The sequence below is a fragment of the Equus przewalskii genome, chromosome 16 (assembly GCF_037783145.1).
Source record: "Equus przewalskii isolate Varuska chromosome 16, EquPr2, whole genome shotgun sequence".
NCBI classification, from domain to species: Eukaryota; Metazoa; Chordata; class Mammalia; order Perissodactyla; family Equidae; genus Equus; species Equus przewalskii.
Genome location: NC_091846.1, coordinates 11,664,286 through 11,682,002, shown reverse-complemented (window position 1 = coordinate 11,682,002; position 17,717 = coordinate 11,664,286). Strand labels below are relative to the sequence as shown.

Below are 17,717 nucleotides of genomic sequence, written 5' to 3'. Positions count from 1 at the left end.
TGGTTAAGTTCGCGCGCTCCGCTGCGGGCGGCCCAGTGTTTCGTCGGTTCGAATCCTGGGCGCGGACATGGCACTGCTCGTCAGACCACGCTGAGGCAGCGTCCCACATGCCACAACTAGAGGAACCCACAACGAAGAATACACAACTATGTACTGGGGGGCTTTGGGGAGAAAAAGGAAAAAATAAAATCTTTAAAAAAATAAATAAATAAATAAAAGCCCAATTTAAAATTTAAAAAAAAAAAAAGTATAAAATACACTACACTAATTCTTCTTATCCTGAAGATCAGAAATTATTTTACAAAAGTAAGTACTAAATTCGGAGGAATGGGAAGGAAGTAAGTTCTAAAGAAAACAGAAGTTTAACAAGATTGCTGCAGCTAATGTCAAAGAATCCAAAGAAATTATCCAAATATTTTAACTCACATTTTAGTTAGAAAGACAAATGAAAGTTATCAGCCAATCTTGGCAGCTATTTAAATCAGTACTTGCCTTTAGTTTATCAGGGGATGTGTAAGGAGCTTCAGGAGCGTAAATCCTGAAAATATCAGCAAGGCAGCAGGCTACCAGTAAGCGAACATCTTTATCAGGATGCTTGAGGAAAAAATCTGAAGCAAGATGTAAAGCCAGGTTTAAATAAAGCTCCTTTTCTTCTTCGGAGTCCTGGTCCATATCCATGAAAGTCTTCACAACCATCTATTTATAAACACAATAAATAATAAAATTTTCCATGTAAAAATGCAGTCACTTAAAAGAAAAACATATTAATTGCAAAGGTTAACTTTCAATAAATACACTTTCATTTTTCCCCTGAAAGTGTCTATCTGAGAGAACAAGATCCTTTTAAAACTACAGGGTAAATAACTTTTCTCTGAAAGACTAAGTAAAATACTTTTCATTTACCCATCATACCTGCTAACCAGATATTAAAAGCTTAAAACTAGCCTTACATAGTGCTTCTGGTCTCACTTTTAGAAATGGACTAAGAAGAGTATGACCTTCTTAAAAGTAGCATCCCTTTTTTATAATATGTCTAATCCTTTTATTAGGAGAAAAAGTATATACCTCTAAAGAAAAACATAGGATGACAATTTATTTTTCCATCTGAGCCATAAACCACTCTAGAAACATGGATTTATATATTTAGCTAAAAAAGAATATATAAACAGATTCAAGGGTGACAAAGATGCATCCCTAAATGTTTAAAAGCACCATGAGGTGACAACCATAGCATCTAACAAAATATTTCTTATGCCACAGTAAAAAAGAATATCATACAAATAGTTCATTAGTGGGAATCAATGGCATGTATGGAGTCAGCAGAAGGAAGCTAAAGGAAATGGTTCCTTTCTCAAAAATATTTACATTAAAGAAGTGAAATGGAAACAAGAATGATGAGGAATGAATGGTATGGGTTGAATTCTGTGAAGAGCGTTCTCTAATTTCAGTATTAGTAGTCACAAGGAACTCTCAGTCTGTAATTCAAATGAGACTTAATAAAACTGCTTAACGTGACAGGAACAGAGATTTAAACAACTCTAATGGAAAGGTGACCATCTGGCATCCACTAGGTGGTGCTGCAAATGCTAATCAACAAGCAGGACTGGCCACCAAGTATCAATGTCTATGACTTGGTCTTTGAGACATACTGCAAGAATTTCCACTCCACTGTAGAGCTAGACGTTCGAGAAATAAATTGTCCAATGTCTTACTGAAGTCCCAGATCAGCTGTGGGAAACACTGTTCCTCACAGAGCGGACCCTCGGTTCTATTACACCAGATGCCAGAACCAACGGTAGACTAATCCTTCCAGTCTGGCACTACAGTTAGTTTAAGGGTATGGTGTTCAGCGCCACTCTCCTAACTTTAATTTTATTACTTTTAAGATATATGCTTTGATGACCTAGGTGCATGATGAAAAGAGACGAAGGAAAAAAAGAGCTACATGCAAGGAACTGTTCCTTTCTCCCAAATCTCTTTCTAAAAGAGTGAGAGATTAAGTTTATTTTACATAAAATATTATAGGAAACTCTAGAAATTATATAAACAATGACACTTTACATATTAACATACTGTTGTAATTTATGAAACTTACACCTGTACTTGTACATATCAAAATTACTCTCATCCCACATTATATCCTTTTTATATTTCTCTAAGAAGGTTGCTAAAAATAGTGGGAAGTGTAAATTAGGAAAATAAGGGAAGAAAAAGTATATTAACCAGATTACTTCTGGGCATAAATGTCTACAAAATAACGAAAGCATTCTACAAACACTAAATGTGAACACCGTGGAAATCATTCCATCAAGACAACAGTTTACTCAAGGATCAGATAAGGGGAATTCCTCATTACCATCTACAACGCCAATGGTGTTATAAAACTCCTTAGTAACTCATATATGAGTCCTCTAAATTAAAGAAGATGTCTGAGAAAATAACATCTCTAAAAGACGCTAAATGCTGAACAGCTCATAACTGTAGTCTGTGTGTTTAACATTAGTTTCTTAGCAAACAGGGATGTTTACCTATCATTGCTTGAAATATAAACAAATCTGAGGAAATAAATGTATTTGTTTCTCTAAAAATTCAATAGGTCAAGAGAATGTAAATACATAGGAAATAAATAACATATATAGAAAGGATGTGTAGCTTGATTATTTTTAATGAAAAATACACAAGTTCCCAACTAATATTCACATATTGGTAAATTTAATCCATTCAAAGATGTCTTTTCCTTTGAATAATAAACATCTGATATCTGACATTCTAAAATATATGCATAAAAGTATAATATTAAAACTTTATGTGAAAGTTATAGGTCATTTTCTTCTAATAAAAATAAACCATTCAGCAATAGCTATAAAATGGTACTTTGCTTTAAGGCCCCTGGGCCTTCGATGATTAATTGAGGCAAGTTTTCCAGTCTCGAAATACAGTTAAATAATAATATAAATCAACATAAATGTCTAGGTAGATACAATCTAGAAGAGAAAAAAATGCTCAAAAATAAAGAAGATTTGAACTAACTAACTGGTAAATTGGCTTAACATTCTCTTTGGCCACTCTGCTCCTTTAACTACTTTAATAATCACAGAGACCATCACTGCCCTGAAGGAAAAGGTGAAATATTATTCAAATACATATAAAGAGACCGTAGCCATACAGCGACTGCCTCATCCACGGAAGTTCACCAACAATCTTGATTCCCGGCTGCATGTCAGAGAGAGAGAGAAGCTAAAAGCAAAGCTCTTTAACCCCTCTCAAAATTCAAAATAACTTATGAGAAAATAAAATACAGTCTGAGTGCTTAGTACTTAAAACTTCTTTTCTCAGATTAAAATGACTATTTTAATAAAATAAATGAGATACAAGAAAAAGAAGACAACTTTCTACAGACAAAAATGAGCAAGAGTATTGTGGATTTGTTCTTTATATCCAAGTATAGGAGACCTTAGAACATCTAAGCTTCACCCTTTTTAGTTGCTCTCTCATTAACAATAGCTACAGAAATCCCACACTTCTTTATCTACTCCACTCTCCTTTTCCTGCCACTTTCTGTTTTGATTTGCTTTCTTAAGTTGCCCTCACAAGATGCAGCCCTATGTGATTTCCACAGGTGACCCCCAACCCTAAACAGATGTCCAAAACATGTAACCCAATTTTACTCACCTTTAACCGTCTCACCATCTCCTCTTTAGATATTTTATCTGAGATTTCCTTGACACCAGGAGGATAAGTAATTTTTCCATCATTGGTCCTCGCCTTTGAATGAGCCATGATGGAAATATTTTTACCCCTAAAACAAGAAAGCTATTAGATGCAAACCAAACACAACATTCATAATAAACAAGAAAAATAACCTGCCACCCCCAAATAATTTATAACTACCTCGTAATTTACAGTAAGTTATCTATCTAATCAACGAAAACCACTTTACTGAACACACCGCAAATTTTTTTAAATTTTATTTTTACCCCATTTCCACTAGTGGCAAGCTAGGTTATTTGCACTAACTTTCCAACTACAAACTATAAATGATAGAAAAAAATACCCAAAATAAGCATAATTTTTAAAGCACCACAAATTACTCAGGCCAAAATCTAAGAGAACAAAGGAACCCAGAGAAGTAAAAGGAGCGCTAGAGCATTATATCCATTTATGCCCTGAGGGCACTTGCCAACCCTGACAAATCTAGAGTTCAGTTTTGGTGGTGTTATGGGGCAACGGGACAGAGGTAAATCTGAACCTGTCAAGACAGAATGTCAAATATGAGACCCTCTTGACATTAATGTGGAACACTACCCCATCCCCATCCCCAAAAAGTAACACTTGCAAAAGAGACAGTAAACCAGAAATCATCATGTGCCCATGCCTCCATCACCACCCAAAGCGGATAGCAGAGAAGGCTGCCTTGGTACTAACCAGAGCAAAGTAATAAAAAAAAATATAAAGGAGGAATAAATACCTAGTTAGTTTTGGCCATGGACTTGCACATTTGCTGAGGTTCACATTACCTAAGTAGTCCAGAGAACCTCAACAAATGAACTCATGACCCCTGACTAGTAGCACCCCTAAGCACCTACCATAAGTAAATCCAAGTCTTGCCTACAGGAGGGCACCTTCACTCTATGCCTCAAAGAATCTCCAGTGTGGTGTTTCTAGAACAATGAGCATTATCAAGTCAAAAATAACCAAGCATCAAAGGAAACAAGGCACTGTGAGCAAAAACCAGCAGGAGTACAGTCACTTAACAATAGGAATGTCTTCTGAGAATTAAGTGATTTCGTCATTGTGTGAACACTATAGAGTATACTTACACAAATTTAGATGGTACAACATACTAAACACCTAGGCTATAGGGTACTAATCTTATGGGACCACCATCGTACACGCAGTCCATCATTGACCAAAACATCATTATGCAGCACGTGACTGTACCAAAGTCCAAGAACAGACCCACAAAGACTTCAGATACTACAATTATCAAACAGATTATAAAACTACTACATTTATAATTTTTAAGAAATAAAAGACAAATAAATATCTATGAGGAATAAAAAACTACAGAGAGTAAACTAGAAGATCTGAACAAAAAAGGAGAACTTCTAAAAATGAAAAAACATAAAAATTGAAAATTAAAAACTCAATGGATGAGTTTATTAGATTAGAAAAAGCTATTAGAATTAGAGAACTAGAAGAGAGGTCAGAAGATATTATCAAAAAATGTAGAACAAAGAAAAATAAAAATGTGATTTACAGATAAAGAACAGAAAGATTTAACTTACAACTCATAGGAGTATTAGAGGGAAGGAAGGAGGCAGAGGCCCCTGTCTGAGGAGAATGTCATAAACTAGCAATCCAGAAATTCAGGAAGCCAAACAGAATTAAATTCAAAATAATAATTCTAGAAAACAAAACCTTAAAGCAGACATATTACCTTAAAAGGAACAGTATTTAAATTAACAGATGACTTCTCAACAACAACATAAGCAAGAAGACAGCAAAATGTCATCCTCCATGTGGAAAAAGAAGATAACTGCAAAGATGAAGTTTATATCCAAGGAATATAATTTTCAAGAACAGGATGAAATAAGGACAAATTAGCCAAACAAAAATTGAAAGCTATAATAAGTTAATATACATAGCACTTAGAACATCACTTAGCACATACCATGCACTTTTATAATATTTGTATATGATACACATGATCAGGTTAAAAGACCAATATTTTTAAATTGCAACATAGAGAGCTTATAAAAAACATTTAAAAATACAGATATGAAATGCTGAAAGTAAAAGAATGGAAAAATATACCATGCAAACACTAAACAAAAGAAAGCACTTATACCAAATATAAATTTTAAAATATAAATAAAAAAGTAGATAGAGCCCCAGGGCCGGCCTAGTAGTGCAGTGGTTAAGTTCACACACTCCACTTCAGCAGCCCAGGTGCAGACCTACGCACTACTTATCAAACCATGCTGTGGCAGGCATCCCACATATAAAGTAGAAGAAGATGGGCACAGATGTTAGCTCAGGGTCAATCTTCCTCAGCAAAAAGAGGAGGATTGGCAGCAGATGTTAGCTCAGGGCTAACCTTCCTCAAAAAAAAAAAAAGAAAGAAAAAGAAAAAAAGTAGCCCCCCGGGACCAAATCCTTGGTATTTACTCAACAGAAACACATACATGTGTCCACCTGTCCACCACAAGAAATACATAAAAATGTTCATAGCAACATCATTCATAGTAGTCAAAACTGAAAATACAAATGCCTACCAACAGAATGAATAGTATTTTGTAATACATTCATACAACAGAATACAATACAGTTGTGAAAGTGAATAATGCCTCACACAATATGGTTTAACATTACAAAGAAAGTTACGTGAAAGCCAGACACAATACACTATATACATAGTAATATGACTACACTTCTATAAAGAGTTCAAAAAAAAAATAGGAAACCTAATGTACAATGTTAAAAGTCAGGATAGTGAATACTTTGGGTGGGAGATATAACTGAAAGAGGGTAAAAGGGATTTCTTGGGTACAGGTAATCTCTTCTTTATCTGGATGCTGGTTACACAACTGTTTTCACTTTACGTAAAGACATAGAGCTAGACGTAATTTTTACACTTTTCTGAATTGTTCAACAACAAAAAAGAAAACCTCTAAATATTTAAAAATTTTAAAGTACTTCCTAATAATCAATGAATCAAAAGAAAACAAGCATAGGATCAACAAAGTCAAAAATCACAGGCCAGGAGCTGGCCCAGTGGTGTAGTGGTTAAGTTCGTGCACTCTACTTCAGTGGCCTGAGGTTTGCGAGTTCAGATTCTGGGCGCAGACCTACACACCACTCATTAAGCTATGCTGACGCAGCATCCCACATACAAAACAGGTGAAGACTGGCACAGATGTTAGCTCAGTGACAATCTTGCTCAAGCAAAAAGAGGAAGATCAGCAACAGATGTTAGCTCAGGGCCAATCTTCCTTACCAAAAAAAGAAAAAAATCACAGGCCAATCTTACAAATTTTTGACACATTTAGATAAAATGGAGAAAACCTGTACCTTACCAAAAATGACTCATGAAGAAAACAATGCTATTAAGAAACTAAATCAATAATCAATAAATATTTCCACAAGGAAAAACATCCAAGTTTAGATGGCTTTACTAGTGAGTTCTACCAAGTAACTAAGGAAGAAATAATTCTGTTACATAAATAGTTCCAAGGACTAGAAAACAAGGGAATCCTTCCCAACTAATTTTACGCAACTAACATAATCATGATACCAAAACCCAAGAAGAAAAATAAAAGGAAAAAAAATCACAGACCAATCTTGCTCATAAACACAGATGCAAAATTCCTAAACAAAATATAAGGAAATCAAATGTAGAAACATAAAAAAGTTGGGTTTATCCTAGGAATGAAAGGTTGAATTCACCACATTAACAAATTAAAAAAGAAAAATCGTGATAATTCCAATGAATGAAGGAAAAATGTTTGACAAAATTCAACATCAATTCATGACTGTAAACAAAAAAGAAAAAAAAAAACAAATTTAACAAACTAAGAATTAGACGAAAGTTTCCTTTGGCTGAATATGTAACAGATGCAGCTGATGTAAATCAATTACAGCCAGCCCTGGTGGTCCAGTGGCTAAGATTCAGCACTTTCACCACCATGGCCCAGGCTCATTTCCTGGTCAGGGAATCACATCACTCATCTTTCAATTGTCATATTGTGGTGGCTGCATGTTGCTGTGATGCTGAAACCTATGCCACCAGTATTTCAAATTCCAGCAGGTGGACAGTTTCAGCAAAAGTTCCAGACTAAGATAGACTAGGAAGAAGAACCTGGGCACCCACTTTCAAAAGAATTTGCCATGAAAACCCTATGAATACCAGGGGAGCACTGTCTGATATAGTGCTGAAAGATGAGAGGATGGCACAAAAACCACTGGCCAGGGTTCTGCTCTGCTGTCCACAGGGTCACCAGAAGTCAGTACCAACTTGATGGCGCCAAGAACACCAGCACAATATTTAATGGCGAAAGACGGAATAATTTCTCTTAAGATCAGAAACAAGACAATGATGTCTGCTCTCACCACTTTTATTCAATATAATACTGGAAGCCTTAGCCATCACAATAAGGCAAGAAAAAGGAAATAAAAGGCATACAGATTGGAAAGGAAGAACTAAAACTGTCCCTACTTCCAGACAACATGATTGTCTACAGAGAAGATTCCAAAGGAATCTACAAAAAGAAAAGAAAAACACTGGTTCTAGCAAGAAACAGATGGAAACCTAAGTTAAAGCACAATACAATTTTCAATCTATCCTCCCATTAACCAAATACTTCAGTATAAACCCCACAAAACATATACAGGATTGCTATGCAGAAAATTATAAAGCATTGATTAAAGAAACCACAGAAGATCTAAATAAATGGAGAGATAAACCATGTTCACGGATTGAAAGATTCACCAGAGATGTCAATTCTTCCCCAAATTGATTCTAAAAACACCTCATCAAGATTTTTCATACACAGAAATAAGCTTATTCTAACATTTATACAGAAAGGCAAAGGAACTAGAATAGATGAAACAATTTTCGAAAAAATGAAGTGGAAGGAATTTGTTCTACAGAACTTTAAAATTTTCTACATAGCTACAAAAAACAAGACAATGTGATGTTGTCAGAGGCACAGACACACAGATCAATGCAACAGAAGAGATAACCCAGAACGAGACGCATACAAGTATGGCCAGTTGATTTTTTACAAAGATGCAAAAGCAAGTGAATGGAGTAAGAATAGTCTTTTCCACATACAGTGCTGGAGCAACCCGATAAACGTAGGCAAAAAAGGAAAAAGGAACCTTGACATAAATACCTCCCACTTGATATAAACATCAATTTAAAACGGATCACGGATTTAAATATAAAATGTAAAAAAAAACTTTTGCAAGAAAATCTTCACTACTGGGGCTACACGAAGAGTTTTTAGAAATGATACCAAAAGCAAAATCCATAAAAGGAAAAATTGACAAATTGGACTTCAAAATTAAAAACTTTTGCTCTGTGAAAAACTCTGTTACGAGAATAAAAAGATAAGCTACAGATTGAGAGAAAATATTTGCAAATACATATCAGACAAACGACTTGTATCTAGAATATATAAATAACTCTCAAGAGGACACTATAAAAAACAATCCAATTACAAAATGGGCAAAAAACAGGAACAGACATTTGAAAAAGATATACGGATGACAAATAAGCACATGAAAAGATGTTCAACATCATTAATCACAAGGTAAATGAAAATTAAATCCACAATGAGATATTATATACTATTAGAGTGGCTAAAATAAAAAGTAGTAACAATGTCAAATGTAGGCAAGGATGCAAAGAAATTGGATCTGTCACACACTGCTGGTAGAAATGTAAAACAGTACAGCCACAGTTGAAAATAGTTTGGCAGTTTCTCATAAGACTAAACATGCGCTTAACCATACAAACCAGGAATTGCACTTTTGGGCATTTATCCCAGAGAAATGAAAGCTTATGCTCATACAAATGTGTACAAAAATGTTTATATAGCAGCTTTATTCATATACCCCAAAACAGGAAGCAATCCAATGCTTTTCAATGGGTGAATAGTTAAATAAACTCTGCTAGATCCATACAATAAAACACTACTCAGCAATAAAAAGAACTGATTTACTGATACACGGAATAACTTATTTATGCTTATTGAAACAGTCAATCTCAAAAGGTTACATACTGGACGGTTTCATTTATTGAACATTCTCAAAATGACAAAACAAGAGACAGGGAAAACAGATTAGTGGTTGCCAGGGGCCACAGAGAAAGTGACAAGTAGCATGAGGGAATTCCTTTATGGCTCTCAACTGTGATGGTGGTGACATGAATCTATACATGGGATCAAATTACATACAACTACACACACACAGAAAATGTCATGCAAAAAACTCAAGAAAACTGATTAAGGTCTATAATCTAGTTCACAATATTATACCAACGTCAATTTGATATTTGTTATTGATTTGTTACTGATTTGATATTTACTACAGTTACATAAGATGTCACCATTGGCAGAAGGGTTCACAGGACACTACGTACTATTTTTGCAACTTTATGTCTATTATTATTTAAAAATAAAAAGATTTTAAAAAGCCAAACAATCAACTGTATTCATAGGAACAGCAAGCAAAAAGTTTAAAAATACAATTTACATTGAAAAGTATAAATTATCTAGGAATTAATCTAACAAAAGGAGTACTTTTACAGAGAAAACATGAACTTTTATGGATTAAAATTAAAGAAAACCTAAATAAATGAGGAGATATCATGTTCATGGATTGAAAGTCTCAAATACTGTAAAGATAGTAAACCTTCCCACACTGAACATGCAAAGGCCAAGAACAGTAAGACACTTAAAGAAAAAAAACATAGTGAATAGACAGACTTGTTCTACCAGCTATTAAAGCCTATTATAAAGCTAAAGTAATTTAGATGGTGTGGTATTGGTGCAGAAAAAGAAAGATCAATGGGAAATATCAGACAGCCTAGAAACAGACTCACACAACTTGAGCCTTAATACATGAAAACAATGGCAGGGCAAATCAATAAGAAAAAGACAGAGAGAACAAAAAGTTATAAATATTGCTTAACATTTTAGTAACATTAAGTCTTCCAATCCATGAACATGGATGTCCTTCCATTTATTTCTGTCTTCTTTTATTTCTTTCATCAATGTATTGTAGTTTTCAGTATACAAGTCTTTCACCTCCTTGGTAAAGTTTATTCCTAAGTCATTTTTTCCTTTTCATGCTATCGTGAAGGGACTATTTTGTTAATTTCCTTTTTGTTCATGGTTAGTATATAAAAACGTAACTCATTTTTGCATGTTGGTTTTGTATCCTGCACTTTACTGAATTTGTTGATTAGTTCTAAGAATTTTTTTGTAGAGTCTTTAGAGTTCTCTACATATAAGATCAAAACAGATAATTTTACTTCTTTCTTTCCCATTTGGATGCCTTTTCTTTTTCTTGTCTAATTTGCTCTGGCTAGGACTTCCAGTACTATGTTGAACAGAAGTGGCAAAAGTGGGCATCCTTATCTTGTTCCTGACCTTAGAGGAAAATCTTTCCATTTTTCACCACTGAGAAATGCAAATCAAAATCACAAGGAGGTATCACTTCACACCTGTTAGGATGGCCATTATCACAAACACAAAAGATAACAAGAGCTGCCCAGGATGTGAGGAAACTGGAACCCTGTACACTGTCGGTCGAAATGTAAAATGATGCAGCCACCATGTAAACCTCCAGTATGGAGGTTCCTCAAAAATTAAAAATAGAACAATCAGAATAGAGCAATCCCAATCCTGGGTATATATCCGAAAGAATGACTATCAGGATCTCTAAGAGATACCTGCACCCCCATGTTCATAATAGCCAAAATATGGAAACAATCCAAATGTTCATCAACAGATGAATGGATTAAAAAAGAAAAGTGAGGGGCCAGCCCAGTGGCATAGTGGTTGAGTTCACCCACTCCACTCTGACAGCCCGGGGTATGCAGGTTCAGCTCCTGGGCACAGACCTAGCACCACTCATCAAGCTATGCTTTGGTAGCATCCCACATAAAACAGAGGAAGATTGGCACAGATGTCAGCTCAGCAAAAATTTTCCTCAAGCAAAAAGAGGAAGATTGGCAATAGATGTTAGCTCACAGCCAATCTTCCTCAAAAAAAAAGTGGTATATACATACAACGGAATACTGTCCAGCCTTAAAAAAAGAAAGAAATCTTATTATTTGCAGCAACATGGATGAACCTGGAAGACCTTATGCTGAGTGAAATAAGTCAAAGACAAAAAGGACAAACACCACATGATTCCGTTTATATGCAGTATCTAAAATAGTCAAATTTAAAGAAGCAGAAAGTAGAACAGTGGTTGCAGGGAACAAGAGAATAGGAGGAGAAGGAGAACAGGAGTTGTTATTCAACGTGTATAAAGCTACAGTTATACAAGGTGATTAAATTCTAAAATGTGCTGTACAACATGGCACCTATAGTTAACTATACAGTGCTGGGCACTTAAAAATTTGTCAAGAGGGTAGGTTTTTTTTTTTTTTCTTTTGAGGAAGATTAGCCCTGAGCTAACTGCTGCCCAATCTTCCTCTTTTTTCTGAGGAAGGCTGGCCCTAAGCTAACATCCGTGCCCATCTTCCTCCATTTTATATGTGGGATGCCTACCACAGCATGGTTTTGCCAAGTGGTACCATGTCCGCACCTGGGATCCAAAGCAGCGAACCGCGGACCGCCGCAGCAGAACATGCGCACTTAACCGCTGCACCACCGGGCTGGCCCCAAGAGGGTAGATTTCATGTTAAGTGTTCTTACCCCTGCCCTCGCCACCCCTCACCCCGCCCCGCCAAAAAAGCAAAGAGATACAAGGAAACTTCTGGAAGTGATGGCAGTATTTATTACCTCAACTGTGGTAATGGTATCACATGTGTATGCATATGTTTACTCATCAAACAGTATACATTGAAAATGTCCCTTTGTTTCTATATCAATTATACTTCAATAAAGCTATTTAAAAAAAGAAAGAAAAAAGAAGAGATTTTCAGGCACCCTTAGGGAAATAAATGGTTTGCCATGTGCTGAAAAAAAGAATGGCCAGTGGGCAGTTAGATCGCCAGAGAGATATCTGAGCTAGAGATAGATATGGAATCCTCAGTGATAGATAGATGGGGGCACAGATGAGAGCATTCAGGAAGATTTGTAAAGTGAGAAGAGTGGCAGGCCAGGAAGAGATGAGAGAAGATCCATCTTTAAGAAACGAGCAGAGGAAAAAGAGCTTGCAAAGGAATCGGAGAAGGATCGAAGAGGTTGGGGGAGGACCTAGGAGAAAGCTGTTTCAGAAAGTAAGGGGTACACCAAGTTTCAAGACAACAGAGGCCAATGGTACTGATGCTGCAGAGAGCTCAAGATGAGAAACTAAAAAGAATCCATTGAAGGATTAGCTGTAAATCGGCATGAGAGATCTTACTGGGCTGATGAAAATACTCTAAAATTAAATTATAGTGATGGTTACACATCTTAGTACATTTACTGAAAAACCATTGAATTATATGCTTGAAATGGATACATTTTATTAATTTTGTGGTATGTAAATTATATATCAATAAAGTTTAAATTTTTTTTAGTTTTTTTAGTCCTGAGACACTTTCATATCTATATGGAAAAAAATGACATTGTAGGGGCTGGCCCCGTGGCTGAGTGGTTAAGTTCTCGTGCTCCGCTGCAGGCAGCCCAGTATTTCATCGGTTCGAATCCTGGGCGCGGACATGGCACTGCTCATCGAGCCACGCTGAGGCGGCGTCCCACATGCCACAACTAGAAGGACCCACAACTAAGAATATACAACTATGCACTGGGGGGTTTTGGGGAGAAAAAGGAAAAAAATAAAATCTTTAAAAAAAAAAATGACATTGTACCCATACCTCCTATCATACATAAAATGAATTCCCGATAGATTATTGACTTAAATATAGAAGCAAAATATAAAAGCTTTTAGAATATGATATAGGAGAACAACTTCATGACCTCAGGTTCAGAAAAGCATGAACTATCTAGCAAGAACCAAGCTCAACAGCTGTGTTCCTTCAACCAAAGAAGATAGTCAACAAAGGCCTAGGACAAACCATTCCAGCAGAAGGTAAATAAATATGACAGGATTTCCAGTTTTCCACAGAACCTAGAGTGGAAGAAAGTCTCTCCGCCTTGCCTCAACAGAAGCAAAAGCCATCATCCCTAACCACAGATACACAATTGTGACCATAGGCAGCAGCTAAATAATGCAGACCTGGTACCATCGTAGAATGTACTCATCCATACAGTTAAAAAACTTACCAAATGACTATTACTTGCACAACTCTTTAGCAGCGACTATATAACAAAACGAGTAAGATGAGTCTCAATATCTACCAAAGGAAACAGACATGCCCCTAAATAAATAAATCACAATTGATTCTAAAATTATCCTAACAAATAACAAACAACAAGCTTAGGAAAAAATAAGACTGAAAGAAAGCCCACTTCTATAAGTGGATGGGGGTGAAGTGGCAATCGCATACAGAACAAAAGGACAGAGAAAACAATTTTAATACATCTCAGAGAAGAAAGTTGAGAATTTGTTACTGGTGTAGAAGTATGACTGAATGAAAACGTGGAAGGAAGTAAAGGGAGCTAAGAAGGAACAGATAAGAGCCAACAAAAGGGCAGGTTACTCAGTTTGCACTTCAGTTTTATAAGCAATGGTATCGTAAGCAGAGGTATGAAATACCTCTGCGGATGTACACAGGCTGTTTCTTCAGAGTAAGATGTACTTACTGTCCCTGTCTATTAAGCAAATTCTATGTACCTTAAGTCTCCAGTGTATGTTTAAACTTTCCCTGACCTCTTCCAGCAGAGCTAGGCTCCTCCCACTACAGCTAGGCAAACTCTGAAAATATTATAACGAGCATTCATCATATCATATTTAATGAACTTCTCATTTCCATGTCTGTTTCTTCCACTAGACTGTAAGCTCCTTAACAAGGATAGCGTATCCTTTTATACTAGCATCTATTACAGAGCCTACCACAAAGGAGTTGCTCAGGAAATATCTGCTGAATGAATGACCAGAACTATTCTAAGAAATGATGGTTAAAACAGGCAATACAGACTAGACAGAAGAGAAATCAAATACAGTAAAATCAGTTAGAAAACTGCTACAAAATTCCAGGTAAAAAGTAATGAGGAGCTGACTGCAGACAATGACTGGAAAAGAAGAAAACTGATTCAAAGACTTATGAATGATTTTAAGAGAGAAGTAGATGATGATTACAAGATTCACAGCCTTTGCTCCTGGAAAGTTTGTTTCAATAGAAATATTTAAATATTTACTGAGAATTTACTTGGTGCAATTTACTATGCTATGCATTACGAATGCAATGATAAGCAAAATATATAAAATCTCTGCCCTCATGATAGAAGTAGGGAAAAACCAGAGGAGACCAAGCCTTGGGGAAAAATTAGGTTTGGTCTAGAAGACAAGTGGAGATGTAAATTTGAAGTTCTACAGAAAAGTCAAGACCAGGAAATATTTTAGGACCATGTATAAAGCTTTCTGGGTTTACAAGATCAATGAAGAAAATATGTAGGGGGACAAGCCTGGTGGCCTAGTGGCTAAGTTTGCACGTTCTGATTTGGCAGCCTGGGGTTTGCATGTTCAGATCCTGGGCACTGCTACACACTGTTCATCAAGCCATGCTGTGGCAGAGTCCCACATACAAAACAGAGGAAGACGGCAAGATGTTAGCTCAGTGACAATCTTCCTCAAGCAAAATTAGGAAGATTGGCAAAAGATGTTAGCTCAGGGCTGATCTTCCTCACCAAAAAAGAAAACCTGTAGGATGAGCTGAGATAGCAAGACTGAACCTTGAGGAAATATCTCTATTGATATGATTGGGGGTGGGGAGATCAGGAAGGAAAACAGAAGAGAGTAAAGAAAGATAAAATAATAATAATAATAATTGTCTTTTTTAAAAACACTAGAAAAAAAGCTTGAAGATAGAGGGGTGGTATATAGTGCTAATTACTTCAGAAATACACATCACTGAAACATACAAAATGACCTCAGCAAATACTCCCTTGGCCTTGGCAAGGTGACCTTTAAGAAAGAAGTTTCCAGAGAATAATAGGAATGAACACCAAATTACAACATAAGAGAAAAAAGGTGAAAAGGAGAAGAAAGGGAGCAATGCAAAGGAAGAAAGGAAGGGTAAAGGAAATAAATAGGATCTTCAATTGTTATCAGAACTCAATGGAAAAAAGATATTGATATATAGCTGCTCCTGTGAAGGTAAACAGAGTATCAAAGAAATTATTTGACAAAATTCCTTTCATCTTCACAGAATTTCAATTCCTCACATTTAAGGTAGGGCAGATACACCAAAAATGAGAAAATAATAACTACTTAAAAAGTAATTTGGGGCTGGCCTGGTGGCATAGTGGTTAAGTTCATGCACTCCGCTTTAGAGGCCCAGGGTTTACCTGTTCAGATCCTGGGCACGGACCTACAAATTGCTCATCAAGCCATGCTGTGGCAGCACCCCACACAGAAGAACTAGAATGACTCACAACTAGGATAAACAACTAGGTACCGGGGCTTTGGGGAGGGGGAAAAAAAAAAAAGAAAAAGATTGGCAATAGATGTTAGCTCAGGGCCAATCTTCCAAAAAAATTAATTACAATAATAATAATTTATATAAAACTGATCTGAGTCAGAATCCATTTTATATACTATATATGCTATGTAAAGTGTGCCAATTAATTTTTCTCCATTTAAAAATTACATGCTTTACCACCAATTTATAGCAAAACTATGATAATCTAGAATTTCCCTGCTTTCAAAGGGTAATTTGAAACAAATATTTCAGAAAGCAGTGAATTTCAAAAATTACTGTATGTATGTTGTTATAAATATTTACATTTTTATGTCCAGTATGAACAACAAGTAAAACACAGGAAAATATTCTAATACTGAAGAGCTACCAAGCTTTGGATTAAGTTCAAATAAAATAGTCATTAACTAAAGGAAATATACACCAGCATTTTTTTTAAATCATACTAACAGTCCTAGGAAGAAAAATCAATGAAATCATCATTCTTCATTCTGGTGTTATCAGATGTAAATAAATATTCATAAGATGAAACTAGAGACTGCCGCAAAAATACTTAAGATTCTTTCAAATAAATGGAAAAGAAAAAGCACTGACTGGATTGAAAAGCAAGGGTAAGAGCAATAATAATATTTTTTAACTGATCTGGGAAGAAATAAAGACAGGCATCTGTCATTTTCATGATGATTTTTCTTAAAAAATCCAGTACGTGACCACAAGTTCAGTCACAGAAATCAAACCAAACCACTGCTAGAATCCCTACTTAGTCACGTGTATTAAAAAAGCTATTTTCCTCCTGGAACTCTACTCCCAGTTTGAGGTGGAATTAGAAGAAAAACAAGATTTTGTGAAGGGTCTGGTAACTACAAAATGCAGTCTTCCCACAACCGTACCTTCTTATAACCAGCAGATGGTGCCCTCTATAAAGACAACCCTTCCAGGACATAGTCATCACACAGAAAAAGAAGTTAGGCTTATTGTCGGCCAGGGACAACTAAAAAGTTAATGGAAGTATTTTCTAAAAGAAAAAAGAAATTATGATATTCTCCCTTAAGTATATAATCTTAAGGCCACGTTTACATATTTTCAAACTATTCAAACAAAAAGCTGGGTTTTTTTCCATATATACTGCTACCACTAACCCACTATTCAGCTTAATCTTTATTAATTCAAATTAAGTGTATTTAACAGTTATTGCTATGTGTTCTGGTAAAATAAAATAATTTTAAATGCTTTAGGAAGTCCTTTTAAAAAGCAGATACATTCGGTTCATAGTTTTGGTAATGCTTATTTATAAAAGGTTGAACACATGGTTATGCTCTCGCATATATTCTTTTTAAGGACCATCAATGTTACAGAATGGAGCAGAATTAAACTAACTGGTCAAAACAAAAAAGAGCCCCACGCCCTGGAACGTCTCAACTAGCACCAGTTTCTAACTAACAGCACAGAAAGT

General features: G+C 35.7%; 1 protein-coding gene across 16 annotated transcripts in view; it reads right to left on the bottom strand.

Annotated features, from left to right (window-relative positions):
• PDS5B (PDS5 cohesin associated factor B) overlaps window positions 1-17,717 on the bottom strand; it is a 194,240-nt gene that overhangs the window by 122,410 nt on the left and 54,113 nt on the right. For 10 of the 16 annotated variants that reach the window (XM_070577953.1, XM_070577957.1, XM_070577967.1 and 7 more), the window contains exons 2-3: window positions 3,673-3,799; window positions 493-696 (exon numbers count right to left, since the gene is read on the bottom strand). In XM_070577953.1, coding sequence (XP_070434054.1) covers window positions 493-696; window positions 3,673-3,780 — 312 coding nt within the window. In that variant the 5' untranslated portion in view covers window positions 3,781-3,799. Of the gene's footprint in view, window positions 1-492; window positions 697-3,672; window positions 3,800-4,586; window positions 4,662-17,717 lie in introns of all 16 variants that reach the window. The other 6 variants (XM_070577954.1, XM_070577958.1, XM_070577961.1 and 3 more) reach the window with 1 other exon arrangement.